Raw genomic sequence first — 14815 nt, 5'->3', positions numbered from 1 at the left:
ATTGTATGGTGTAATGGAGGATACTAGACTCACATGTAAGAGGTTGTGGGTTCAAATCTCGTTAGTCACAGGTGAGGGTTTCCTTCCCCCCCCCCCCCCCCCCCCCACCCCCACCCCAAACCAGAATTACTCCGATCATCATTTTTATTCAATTAATTAATTTAAATGTATTTTTTTATTTCCATTTCCTTGTCACATAATTTTAATCATAATATCAACTTCATTTGCTCTCGATTTTATTCGTATCAGTCTTTTTCCAATTCATGTCTTTGTACAGTGTTTTTATTTAAGATATGTATTTATTTTGATTTAATTTCTTTTGTCATCCCGTTTCTTCATCCACATTGTTGTGTGCATAATATTATTCCTCATTTTGCTTGTATTTAATTTTACTCATAAACCCTTCTTTCATTTAAATCTTTCTATTTGCGTTATTCTGTCCACAGTCCACAGATATTTTGTCCAAAGTGCAGTAGGTATTTAGGTTATGTTTAAAACGTCTGATGATTACCGTGCAGAAAAAAATTGCCCATCAGGTAACAAAAACTACATTTTTCACATCACTCCAGTCAATGGAAATAGATTATTTCATCTTTTGTTTTTTAACTGATAGATTGGAATTTTCAAACAATTGAAAATAATAATAGATAAATGTAATCAAATTCATATTCACAAAAATTCCCATTGGAAAAGAATTATGTAAAGAAAAAATGAAACAAATTAAAAAGTTCTTATGGTGATTAAAATGATGTGACAAAGAAATGGAAACAAAAATTTACATTTAAACCAATTAATTGAATAAAAATAATTAACAGCATTTCAATAAATATTTAAAAATAAAAATACGTACTGCACCTGACGGGAATCAAACCCCCAACCACCCCTGCATACGAAATAATTATCCTCTTCACTACACCACATAATCAATCTAATAACACCACTTTTTTAATGCTACTGAGATATCATGCACAATTTTCTCGTCAATTACACACAAGCAATGGCCCAGCAGGGTGAACAGTTGCATGGCGTCATACCCGGGACCTTAACATACATCACCATATACTTCATTTCAAAAAGTCGATCCTGTTGCTGGGGAACTCTTCTTGTCAGTTATGACACATCACATGAAAGTGGCCATATTATGCCACAGAAATTCTCTATAGATCTATAATCACCTGGCATGACACCCGAATATTACCAACATAACACACACTGGAAACAGCAGATCAAATAGACCTCTTGTAAGTGCAATCAGTTTTTAAATGACCTCTCATAAAGCATCTTATAGTGATAAGATGATTTGCATTCATTATATGATGTCCATATTTGACATTTTAGTCTCGGCAATTAAGAATATGAGTACAGACTGAGCATTATACATGAAATAAAGGCTACCCCATCATCAGATCAGCTATTATCTCCACCATCTTTATACAAATGTCCGAAAACAATGTATCTCAGACTCAGCTTTTATATCCATCATAAGGAATTCCCTGTAAAGACATCCAAGAAAATATCTTACTTCTATACTGCACCAACTTTAAGCTATAACACACATACCACAACATAAAAGCAAGCACAAATATTTAAAAAAGAAATAAAAACAAATTCTTCAGTTACTAAACAAATACGGACATCACATCCTGTTACACGAGCCCAACAAAAATGATAACGGGAACATTTTATTACAGGTATTACAATGGCAAAGAAAGACCAAGCATTTCAGAACAAGAACAGAATATGTGTAGCATCTTTTAACATCGAACTTCTTAAAACAAAAAAACGATAGTACAACTTAGCTTTTGGTATTAAAAAAGTTAACTACAAAAACATAAAAATAAAATTTACTGCCATTTAAACATAAAACCAAATAATGTATATCTGATCTGTACCTGAGCAAACATGCCATTTCATTATTATGTTACATATAAGTCATCTATTTTCTTCCTGGTGTGTAAAACATCTTCTCCCTGATATTTCAAACACTTGAAAACAGACAGGTATCCTCCCCCTGAAAAATGTGTAAGGTGGAGGGTAGAGTACCACACAGTGCACCTCTTTATACAAGGGCAAAGCATTCTTACTCACCAAAAAAACTTCAGGAATAATTAATAACAAACTCAGCCATTTTATGCTTAGCAGAAGTAATGTGCACTACTATTATACAATAAAAGTATCACTTTCCTTACAGTTTTCATTGCTAACTAATTGTAACATGAAATACAATGAGGTATAAATAAATTATGCAATTGTTCTCAGAGGTACAACCCACAAAACTTCCGAAATCGTTTGTAGAATACAATCATTGTAGCATAACCCATTTAACATGCACAATGTTGTCTATAGGTGTCAAAATTTATGTTTTGTAGCAAGTGCATGTAGACAAGATACTCTTAGTTATGTGTCAGTGATCTGAAGATAGTGCACATCAAAATTCATTATAAGGTGGTAATAATATATATTACAATACAAATACAAGATTACTTTGGGTGATTAAAATAGTCACAAATCTCCCAAAGGTCTTCATGTCACAGTTAATCAAGGATATTTAATTCTTGATAACACAACTGATGAAAAAACATAAATGAGACATGGTGACTGTTTTGGCTTACTGGATACATTTGTGAAACAAACGTGTGACAAAATAGTAAAAATGTATGAAGGTAGCATACACAGACTATGAGATCAACACTATCCAGCAGCACTTTCAAATTGGATTTCTAATCAATACAGATGACCCACCGTAAAATAAATTTTTCACATGGAGAATGTGCAGTAATGGTAACATACAGCAGGACAGTAATATGTGAAAATCCTATACTTTCACTTGTTGGCTACTTGTGAAAGTTCTCGTTCTACACCCAAATCAGAATAATGAAGCGACTGATGTCTAACTGTTCACAGTGCTGCTACTATAGCAACGCCGAATCACAGAATGTAATTGCCGCTCCTCCTGTTCTGTTCACCATTGTAAAATTTCTCTGCTATTGCAGGTAGTGGCTACTGCAGCCAATTGCAGACAATGCTCACAACCAGTAAAGCAAACAGCTGTGGTCCGTCTTGTTGTGGGCTTTGTTTCGCTGTGCAGCCAATTTATTTTGCACAACAGAATGTTTCAGAAAGTTCAACAATCTGCTCATGTTTTACGTTGTCAGACATGTGAGCTTATGTACTCCATGAGGGAGTATTTCGAAAAGGGGGGAGGGAGGGAGGGAGAGAGAGAGAGAGAGAGAGAGAGAGAGAGAGAGAGAGAGAGAGTCGTGTAACACTATTGCCCCTAACAAAGGTAGTCACAAGAACTGCAGACACTTCGAAGATACATAAAAATACTGTCATCAAAGTTTATAAGGATAAATAGCTGGTTCCACCTACCCACTACACAGACTTAGCAACAATTTCCTAGAAAGGACACCACTTTAACACATGATGTGAAACTAACTTCAGATCTACAGCACTAATATCTATAAAAAAATATTTTACAAAATGTGAACATCAACTGTAACGTAAAGCAGCTATGTAGATAATTATCATTATTTAATCATCACTCCCAACTCACTATGGACAAATTAGATTAAACTGAAAAAAAAGAGTACATCCTAGCAATACTAGCAATATCAGTTTCAAAACTCCAAATGATGGTTTCTTAAGGTAAATATTAAAGTGATCGAAGACACGCCAATTGCACAAATGTCACATTTATTTTGTTCAGCAATTTGACATAATTTATGACAATGAAACAGATGTAAAAACAAAAGAACATTCCGATCATATAGGTGGCACCACCAGCAGAAAGATGAAAAAAGGCACAAGAACAAAAATTTATAAAATAACAGTGGTACTAACACTGACATATGGGAAAGTGATGTGTGTCCCTTAAAAGAAGGATTTAAATAAAATCCAAAGACCAGAAAGGAGACTCCTGGAAAAAGTCAAATGATCAGTACCCTTGAGATACAAACAGAATTATACTTATTGAAACTGTTACAAAAATATGATAACATAGGAAGAAATTGAAAGAACCAAAACTGATATGAGAATAAAACCTAACTACTACAGGAATACAAACCTAGAGAATAAAGAGATGTTGGAAAACCTCTGAAAGGTGGAAACAGCACTCAGAGTGAAACCAGAGCAGGAATTTTGCCTATTTTGTGAACTGAAGAAGAAACTATAACACAATTGAAGAAAAATCAATCATTTTCTACTCGGTGAATGAACTATAACACAAACGAAAAAAAAAAAGGTCAGTCATTTCCTTCTCAGTGACTGCACAAACCTTGTTCTATTATCCTGAAATGAAGTTTTAACACACAAAAATTAACAAATGCAAGGAAAGAAAATACATTTGGAGAACTACACAAACTTATTTAATAAGGTTGCTATCTTACATGGATTATTTATCACTGGCATAATTTCAACACTTCAGTTTTACATCTTTCCGTAATGTCAGTAAATACAAGATGGATTGAAAATTTGTACATTCAACATTTAGGTGCATTTTGGGGAAATTTCTGGCACTGTTTCTAGTTTAAGGCTATTGCATGCGTACTAAGGTAGTTTCAATAGCAGCAAAATTATAGCTAAGGAGTTGATCTTAACGTTATGAAACTTGATCACAGAAGTGGGACAGCTCCCAACCAGTCTCCAGCAGCTCCTGAGATATTTAGCATGAAATCTGTAAATTCTTCCAGTAGCACAAAACAATTGTTGAGACTGAACAGAGTTAAAATATCAGGACTTAAGAAATTTCTTTTAAATTTAGAATTTTAAACTTTCGCTGTGCATCTCGCACACAAAAAAATGTAAACATATCAGAATTCACAGCAGCTCTATTACACATGGGCATAGGATGGTAATAGCAAGTGAAGGAGGTGGAGGTGGTGGTTGTGGCAGTGTAATACCTGCCTAGTTCGTGAAATATTATCAGAATTTGTGTGCCATAAATATGAAGAAAAACAACAGAAGAAGATAATGGTGGCACGAAATGTATGAAGACAGCAGCAAAAGTGCACAGAAAGCAGTGAAAGTGCACAGAGAGAAGACAGCAACAAAATGGTGTAGAACCTGCTGGTACAAACTTACTGTTTTCTGCAAGAAATGGTCCCTGATGATACACACAAGCTTCTTCAGGTGAACACAATTGCCGAAATAGATCTTTTCTTAAATATTATTGTATGTTTTAAAGTCAAGTTAGAATTTTGTGTTTCTCTTCCATTACTCAATCTTTCATGATGCGTCAGGAAGTCCACTGTTCTGTGAGAGTTTGTCATAGAAAAACTAAACTAAACTACAAGATCAGGCCCTGAATGCCATGCAACCTTGACCTGCCACCATGTCAACCTCCACCAAGTGGCACTGTAGATGCAGTATGTAGGGGCATGGGATTAGCACACCATTCTCCCGGCCATTATCGGCTTTTCAGATCTTGGAGCCATTACTTCTCATCCCAGTAACTCTTCAATTTGCATCATGAAGTTGAATTCACCCTGTTCCAGTACTCCCACCAAGGAAGGAAAGTCCATGACAGCAAAGGAATTGAATCTGGGTCCTCGACATGCAACTCAGATGTGCTACCTCTTGGATATGGAGGCAGACTAAGTTTTTATACTACAGGTATACTTTCATGAAACAACTAATAAAATCCCAACCTAACTGCAGTTTTCAGTAGTACAGTATAACCCCACTTTCACGTTCCCAGTATTACAGTTTTCCTGCTGTTCATGACTTCTTTATCGCTCCTGTCCGATTTCCTATGCCCATAATGTTATTTCCAGTTATTACCCACATTGTTATATCTATTATTTTACAGGTATCGTGTGTCCGCCTGCTTAGCTGAGTGGTAATGTGTTTGCCTACAGCGCAATGGGCAGGTTGGAGATTTTCTCCACTTATGGACCAAGTGTTATTGTCATCATCATCATTTCATGATCTCAGACACGCAAGTCCCCCAATGTGGCATCACCTGAACAAATATCATTTTATGAGTACATAGCATATAAACCGCCAGTGACTGCAACAATTTTCTTCGTATCATCTATACTTTCTAATACAAGAACTGCTTTGAAATAGCCTAAACGTTCTAGAATAAATACAATGTCCATAAATAAAATGCTGCATTGTACAATGTACTTGTGGTGACAAGTCACAATTCCTTACGTCCACGCCCGTGGCCTCTGGCCTTCCAAGGAACTCCACAGTCCTGGGTTCATGGATAAACCACAAAAATCTGGTGCATTACACCACACACAAATAGACCCAGCTTGCAGGCAGATTGGTGAGACTGGATCCAACTGGCAGGACCTGCACGTTAGTGGGAAACAAAAGGGCTTCAGATCGGCAGGCTCGATCCATTAGAGATACATGCAGAAATGGCCCGTGGCTTTGGTCTATCGCTGAAGTCCACTCGTGTGGCCAGTTATTCATGTGTCACAGACACCATGTTGATGAAATGAGACTGCAGTGATCAATCCATGTAACAAGTAACTTGCACCATGAATACTCTGAATCAATACTAATGAATATAGATACCAATTCACCATAAAGATGATCACTGAGCTGCAGACAGGCAACATAGGAAAGACATTCGCACTCTCACAACTAAATTTTTGGCCATAGTCTTTGTCAGAAAACGAGAGCACACACATATTCACACAATCACTCAGACACAACTCATGCACACACGACGGCTGTCTCCGGCCGCTGCGTCAACAGTCTCTGAGAATCAGATCCAAACAAACCACTCTTCATGCCTCCCTGCCTCTCATTGCCTGATGTTAGGCTAGTGGCAAGAAGTGATGGCAGCACTGACTGCTAGCTGAGGGGAATGATAGGAAATGGAGAAGCAGTAAGAATGAGGGAGTTGGGAAGCAGTGCACGTACTCAGCTGTGCCCAGATAGCAACGATGCATGACATCTCTGTAAATAAATCATTTCATCTACTGAGACATAAATGAGATTTTTCCAGCTTTTTTTTTTTCCCTGATTCCCCTGACAAGTCTGAAATTCCCCGATTTCCACACCTTATGGCAACCCTGGTTATGCAAATGTTTGTAGTTTAAATACAGTGCCAGTTACGTTTTTTTTTTTTTTTTTTTTTTTTTCCTCTCCTGAGCGAAAGTGTTTCAAGATTTTATTTCATTGTCAAGTGCAGTATTTACGGATATATTTTTTTATGATGTTACACAAACTAACAATGTGTTAACTTGTTTGTGTAATTTTCTACATGACTGAGAACACACAGTACCTGGTAATCTCAAAACAACGACTACAGTGCAAGAAACGCATACCAACACACGTGCAAATACCATACAAAATACTTATGTATGTATTTGCCCTTGTCAACACCGAAAAATTAACCAAACAAGTTGTGATAAAACCCTTCTATCCACATATTTAGTGACCCAAATGCAGGTCACAAAGTGAGTAATTTATCTGAGGAGACAAGAACTTACAAAAATACATTTAGCATTCAAATGTGGAAAAAAACAAATCATTCTGTCATTCATACTGTTTCTGGTTATTCCATCCTATGTAAAGCTTGATGCTTTTGTAATGCTTTGTTTTTAATTTTCAGTTTGTGTTTAATCTCACAGCTTTTCTTTCCACTTCAGACTATTTCCCATTCTATCTTGCAGTATATTTGTAAACAACTTTAAGTAACACCTCAAACTTTGCTGCTAATGAATGTGATGTACTGTATTTATCACTAATTTCTACAATTTTCAAATATGCAAGTAATGAAATATGCTCCACATTGATATGTGATATGTTAAATAAGGGTTTTTTTTTTTTTGGTAAAATGGAAGTACAAAATTTAATATTAGTAATACTTAGGATACAAGAGGAGACTTTGAATACCAGACTAGACATAAAACAATTACAACAGGGGTGGCTCGACACAAAACACAACTGAATCCACTGCTGAATTTCTAGCCATCAGAAGTTTAAGGCAGGAGGTAAGAGAAGTCTAGAAATATTTAAAAAATGCTTACTTTTGATGTCTCTATTAATTCAAACTCTCCGTACCTTAAGTTTTGGTTCTGCAGAATTTTTTTTTTGCTAGCTTTGTCAACATTGCATTTTGAAATATATCTGGTACCTTTCCTATTCTATTAGTGAGTGAACACATTTAAAAATTCCAAAAGTTGGAACAAACTCCTATTTTCTTCTATTATGTCATTTTGTTCAGTAATTCCTGTTTCAAAAAGTGATAATTAGATATTTTACATTATCTGTCTTGTCAGAATGTTCCCAAATTGCCTTTCAGAGATAATTTAGTGTATATATTATATGGTTGATAGTAATAAAAAGGTGATTATTGTTAATGTGAAGTGCTCAGAAACATGAAAAAAATTACAATAGACAGATCTGCCCTCCTTGCTTTTCACATGCAGCTAGGAGTATATAATCCCTTTTCTGGGACGTGGCGAGTTGAGCAAAAAAACTATTTATTCCCTGCTACTTTCAGCATTCTAAAACCTGAGATGTACTAAATTACTGTAACTGATATTTAAGTTAGAAATACACATTATACTTACGTTGACTTAAGACGTTAGCAATTTTACAAGGCACATGGCAAAGGGGACAGGCAAGCAATTGCAGATAAGAAACTGGAAACAAGCCAGGTCATTCACCAGTCCAAGCTAATCACAAAGAGAAGGAAAATAAGGTGCAGACTGAGAAACCCAGAAACACGATTTCACCAATCCATAAGCATAGAGCACAAGAAGAAAAGGTGGCTGAGGCTTATCCACCACATACCACGGAAGGTGTGCACTGGAAACCGCTGCTTATTACTCTTGTGAGACCTTCCACTTGTGTCATCCTTGCTGCTCACTTCTGTCATGAAACAGAGCATAGGATTAGTTCTCACAGTATTTTTACAGAATGTAAGCTTGGGACTGTTCACACAGAAGTTCCAGTGGACAGCAGGATCAAAGGAACCTAGAAACTGTGACAGTTTAGTGTATCATTTAGCTGAAGATAATACCAGAAACTGGAGACAGAAATAAAAATATTCTGTGCATTCCATAACACTGACATGTGTAAAAATTTTCTTTACAACTGCACATAACAATTTGCTTTGCACACAAACATTCATGCATGAGCATAAGAAAAGTATCATATGTAAATTGTAATCTCAAAGAAATAAGAGTGAAGTATAGGAGGTCAGAGGAAATAATTTAAGCACAAAACAGCTAGCTGGCTTGCTAGCTAGCACACTCACTCTCTCTCTCTCTCTCTCTCTCTCTCTCTCTCTCTCTCTCTCTCTCACACACACACACACACACACACACACACACACACAACCAGACAAAAGGGGAGAAAAACATACATCACTAACACATTGTATCAGTATGAAGTAGCAAAAACAGTTGTGCAATGTGATAATACTGCATGGTAAAAAAACAATTGTTAACATGAAGGTTCTGACCTGTAATCATTTGGAAGCATAAATTTCTTCAATACTTAACGGGATAAAACAAGAAAGAAGTGAAAAAATCATAGTAAAGAACTACTGTGCCATCTACATCATGCTGCCACTAACTCAGTTTATAATTCTTTGGGTCTTTTGTTTAACTTTAATAGAAAGCATTGTAATTCCTACTGCAAATACCAGACTTTATGTTCCCTGTAATTCTACACACACACACACACACACACACACACACACACTCTCTCTCTCTCTCTCTCTCTCTCTCTCTCTCTCTCTCTCTGCAGCCAGAACATTATGACCACCTACCTCACAGCCAATACGTCCACCTTTGGCACAGATAACTGTGGAGAGACATAATGGCCCGGAAGCAATGAGCCTTGGTAGATCACTGGAGGGAGCTGGCACTGCATCTGCACTCACAAGTCACCTAACTCCCATAAATTCTGGGGAGGGGGTTGATGAGCTCTGACACCACATCCAATAACGTCCCACATGTGTTCGATCAGATTCAGATCTGGTCAGCTGGGGGACCAGCAATTGAATTGAACTTGCCACTTAGTTATTCGAACCCATCCATTACGCTCCTGGCATTGGAACATGGTGCATTATCTTGTTAAAAAATGCCACTCCCATCCGGAAACAATCATCAAGAGGGGATGCGTGTAGTCTGCAACCAGTGTACAATACCCCTTGGCCATCGTGATTCCTTGCATGAGCTCCACTGGAAACATGGATGCCCACGTGAATGTTCACCAGTGCATAATGGAGCCACCGTCAGCTTGTCTCTGTTCCACAGTACAGGTGTCAAGGAGCTGTTCCCCTAGAAGACAATGGTTTTGCGCCCTACCAGCATGATGAAGATGGTAACAGAATTCATCAGACCCTGCAACATTCTGCCACTGTGCCAATGTCCAATGCTGATGGTCACATACCCATTTCAATTGTAGTTGCCGATGTCGTGGTGTTAACATTGGCACTTCCAAGGTTCATCGGCAGTGGACGGCCATCGTTTGGAGTGTTCGGTGCAATGTGTGTTCACGCACACTTTTTCTCTGTCCGGCATAAAAGTCTGATGTTAGTTCCGCCACAGTTCGCTGCCTGTCCTGTATTACCACCTAATCCCATGACGTCTGGACGTGGTTTCACCTTGGTTTCACTATGTTTTTAAGATGCTCACCACAGCACTCCTCTAACACCTGACAAATCGTGCAGTTTCCGAAATGCTCATGGCAAGCCTCCGGGCCCTCACAATCGGCTCTCAGCCAAATATGCCTTCCCCATTCCACACATGGATAGCACACTCACTCATACTAGATGCACCATGCGTGTGTCTGACTAGCAGTCATTCCTTGCCAGGTGACACTGCTGTCGCCTGGATGGGTCTATATAGATCGGTGGACATAATGTTCTGCTGACAAGTTCAAAACTCACCTTATAGCAGAGATGCTGAATCGCAGATAGGCACAACAAGTTAAAAGCTTTCGGCCATTAAGGCCTTCGTCAACAACACACACACACACACACACACACACACACACACACACGCATGCACGCACGCGCGTGCGATTGCAGTCTCAGGCAACTGAAACCACACTGCCTACATTCCATCCTAGATTTTCCAATGTTTGATAAGTTCAAAACTATCATCCAATAAATGCACATTTCCCATAAACCCGAAACTACTATCTGATTACTCCACATTTGCTATTCTATAATGGTCCAATAAATCCTGACAAATTGCTTCCTGTCCTTAAGTCCATTTCTATACATATGGTTGAGGGACCTTGGTTGTTCAATACAAAGCGTCAAATCAAAACACCTTCAGCTGTCTAAATTTCCAGTTATTTTATTTGTGCAACCAGTTTCAGTGCTACATTATGCCATCTTCAGGCCCCCTGACCGGCGTGTAGGAAGGAATCCACCTCTGGACCAGTCATGATAGGGAACAGCGTTCAAAGACTGGTGTCCGCAGGTTTGTTCCTCAGAAAGTGATCCCTTTAATCATCACTTGCTGACGATCGAAGGGATCACGGTGTTAAGAAGAAATCTGCGGAAACCAGTCAATGAATGCTGGACCGTATTTTGACTGGACCAGAGGTGTGATCCTTCCTACATGTTGGTCATTGGGTCTGAAGATGGCGTACTGTAGTGCTGAAACCAGTTGCACAAATAAAATACTGGAAATTTAGACAGCTGAAGGTGTTTTGATTCGACCATTTATATTGCTTCCACATGCTGCAGCCTTAACAGAGGTAGATACATTCCGGGAATGTCACACACTCACACAAAGTATTTTAGTCATGTTGGCAAGTGCAGTTTCCCAGTATCTTCACACGTGCCTTTTACAGCACCACCAGCAATTCATTTTAAGTTACTGTGGTCCATCCTGTACTCCCTATGAGGGAGGGATGGCTAAGCATTTGACGGAATACTACAATTCACAAATCAAGGATAATTACATGTTCATACACTTTCAGAGACAGAATAGCTTCTCTGCATCGCACACGCAGTCACACTAAATACAAACTGAGATGTCTTCTAATATTAGTAAACTTTTATGCCTTAATAAGAAATAAATGAACAATAAAGGGTAAGTCTTAGAATTCACAAGTGGCTGAATAATGTATATACTTGACTGTTTCTTTTCAGCCTTACCCATTAACTTTTGTCCTAAACTACAAAACTTTGCAGTGTATTTAGAATGCGCGCATCAATAAGAGCAATGTGAAAAGTAAGTGACTTGCTTAGCAATGGAAAGGTTACACTCACACTGATCGTATTAAAAATACTTCAAATGAATGCAAACAGGAATAATTCAATCACTAACTTGTCATTGTTGGAGACAGTTTAGGTTATAAACAACACCTGTACTTGGTGGTCTCCTCCATAATGTTCCTATACCATGGATTTCAATCTTAGAACTGCTTAACAACAAAAAAACTAAAAATATCCTTTTTTCCATACCATATCCTACAGAAAGAAACTGATTTTAATATGTAATAATAACCACACATCGATCACTATCACTGCAATAATTCAAGGGGAACTACATTGTCCTTGAAGATTATAAGGCTTTGTTCTATTTTTGAGATCACATCCAACTGGTGGCAACACTTCATAACAGCCATCCAGATGGTAGACAGCACCATATTGCAAAAATATATTGGACCACCACTGCATACGATCTCCTTCACAATCCAATGTAACTTCAATATGCTTTCCCTCACCACTGTAATATCTTCAAAGGGAATGTTGTCGTGATGCATTAAACTTCCTTTTCCAACCCACCAACAGACACCCACACATCTTAACTTAATTTAGTCATAGTACAGCCCAACTGGCACAGCAGTGAGCTGAAAATTTTACAAAAAATGGAAAATATATGGAAGGCAGGAGGGGAGACTGTACACATAGCTGTTACGCTCTGCTTTTAAGACAGAAAGCATATTTTGTAACAAAACTTTTCTCTCTGTTTGAACAATCATAAACCACAAGCTCAATTTAGGTACATGGATTAAATTTCATCTTTTCCTCCAATACATTTCCACACTGCAACTGATATATGATTTGTTATTAACAAGACAATCACATTTATCATGGTACAGGTCTCCTAAATAATCACAAAACGTGAACTTGAAGGTAGTTCCTCCAAAAAACAATGAACAATTCCTTACCCTTTCGTCAAATTGAGAAAGTTCTGTCGCAAAGACACTCTCTCTCACTAGAATCCCCTTGCCACCCTCTCTCCCCCCTCTTTCTAGTTTTTAATGTTTCAGTGCACCACATTTATGCTAGTATGAGACGACCCTCATTGTACGATGACCCCCATTTTTTTCATGAGGCTCCTTTATAAAAAAATTTTTTTAACATATTCAGACTAAAAAAATTACAAACTGTTTTACTCACAAAGTATCCACCTAAAAGTTCGCATTATAACTATACTAAATTTATGCCATTTATTGGTTGTCTTCATTTTGATAAATGGTTTACATTAATTAGCAGACTTTTTCTTTTTTACATTTTTTGCTTACTGACCCTCTTGTCTATCTTGTCACTATTTTTAATTCTTCTCCTGTTTATCATCATCATCATCATCATCATCATCATCATCATCATCCTAATGGTACAGCTGGGAAATTCTTATCTACATCGGAACAAATATTTGGCTGTTTCTCACAAATATGTTATGATTTCTGACATTGTGGTTACCATGGGACCGCAGAACACAGCTGTTTTTATCTGAATACATATCGGTTTTCGCTTCAATACTGATGTGAGAATGTTACAATGTCATCACTTGCTTCGAAAACATATCTTCTGCCCAACCCTCTCTCATTGGCAGCGCAGAATTAGCAGCTAACGCACCCTCTTTCTTTCCCATCATAGTTACGGTGAGCGTCAAAACGCTGCAGCACGAAACATGTCACTGAGTCCTACCTTGATTTTTACCGTCCCATGCAGAAATGAATAGTGTTGTTGTTGTGGTCTTCAGTCTGGAGACTGGTTTAATGCAGCCCTTCATGCTACTCTATCCTGTGCAAGATGCTTCATCTCCAAGTAATTACTGTAAGCCACATCCTTCTGAATCTGCTTAGCGTATTCATCTCTTGGTCTTCCTCTACGATTTTGACCCTCCACACTGCCCTCCAATACTAAATTGGTGATCCCTTGATGCCTCGGAATGTGTCCTACCAACTGATCCCTTCTTCTAGTCAAGTTGTGCCACAGATTCCTCTTCACCCCAATTCTATTCAGTACCTCCTTAATAGTTACGTGATTTACTGATCTTAACTTCAGTATTCTTCTGTAGCACCACATTTGGAAAGCTTCTACTCTCTTCTAGTCTCTTCTAGTTTTAACTATTTATCATCCATGTTTCACTTTCATACATGGCTACAATCCATGCAATTACCTTCACAAAAGACTTTCTGACACTTAAATCCATACTCAACGTAAACAAATTTCTCTTCTTCAGAAATGCTTTCTTTGACTGAGCCAGTCTATATTTTCTATCCTCTCTACTTCGACCATCATCAGTTATTTTGCCCCTCAAATAACAAAACTCACCTACTACTTGAAGTGTCTCACTTTCTAATCTAATTCCCGCAGCACCTAATTTAATTCAACTACATTCCATTGTCCTCATTTTACTTTGGTTGATGTTCATCCTATATCCTCCTTTCAATACTCTGTCCATTCTGTTCAACTGCTCTTCCAGGTCCTTCGCTGTCTCTGACATTACACTGTCATCGGCAAACCTCAAACTTTTTATTTCTTCTCCATGGATTTTAATTCATCATCATCATCATCTGTGACAGTGGCTTACTGGGACTTCGTAAAAACTGGGACTTCGTAAAAACTGGGACTTCGTAAAAACTG

At 37.8% G+C, this 14815-nt stretch overlaps 1 protein-coding gene across 3 annotated transcripts in view; it reads right to left on the bottom strand.

The window, feature by feature from the left end:
- LOC126457211 (solute carrier family 66 member 2) overlaps positions 1 to 14815 on the bottom strand; it is a 61722-nt gene that overhangs the window by 25046 nt on the left and 21861 nt on the right. Inside the window, exon 4 of one of the 3 annotated variants that reach the window (XM_050093318.1) lies at positions 8761 to 8835. The exons of 1 other annotated variant lie outside the window; for it this stretch is intronic. In XM_050093318.1, the coding sequence (XP_049949275.1) occupies positions 8761 to 8835 (75 nt within the window). Of the gene's footprint in view, positions 1 to 8760; positions 8839 to 14815 lie in introns of all 3 variants that reach the window. One more of the 3 variants, XM_050093317.1, reaches the window with a different exon arrangement.

Source organism: Schistocerca serialis, chromosome 2, assembly GCF_023864345.2.
Source record: "Schistocerca serialis cubense isolate TAMUIC-IGC-003099 chromosome 2, iqSchSeri2.2, whole genome shotgun sequence".
In the NCBI taxonomy this organism is placed as follows: domain Eukaryota; kingdom Metazoa; phylum Arthropoda; class Insecta; order Orthoptera; family Acrididae; genus Schistocerca; species Schistocerca serialis.
Note: the sequence above shows the minus strand (reverse complement) of the source record. Positions and strands in the feature narration are given on the sequence as shown.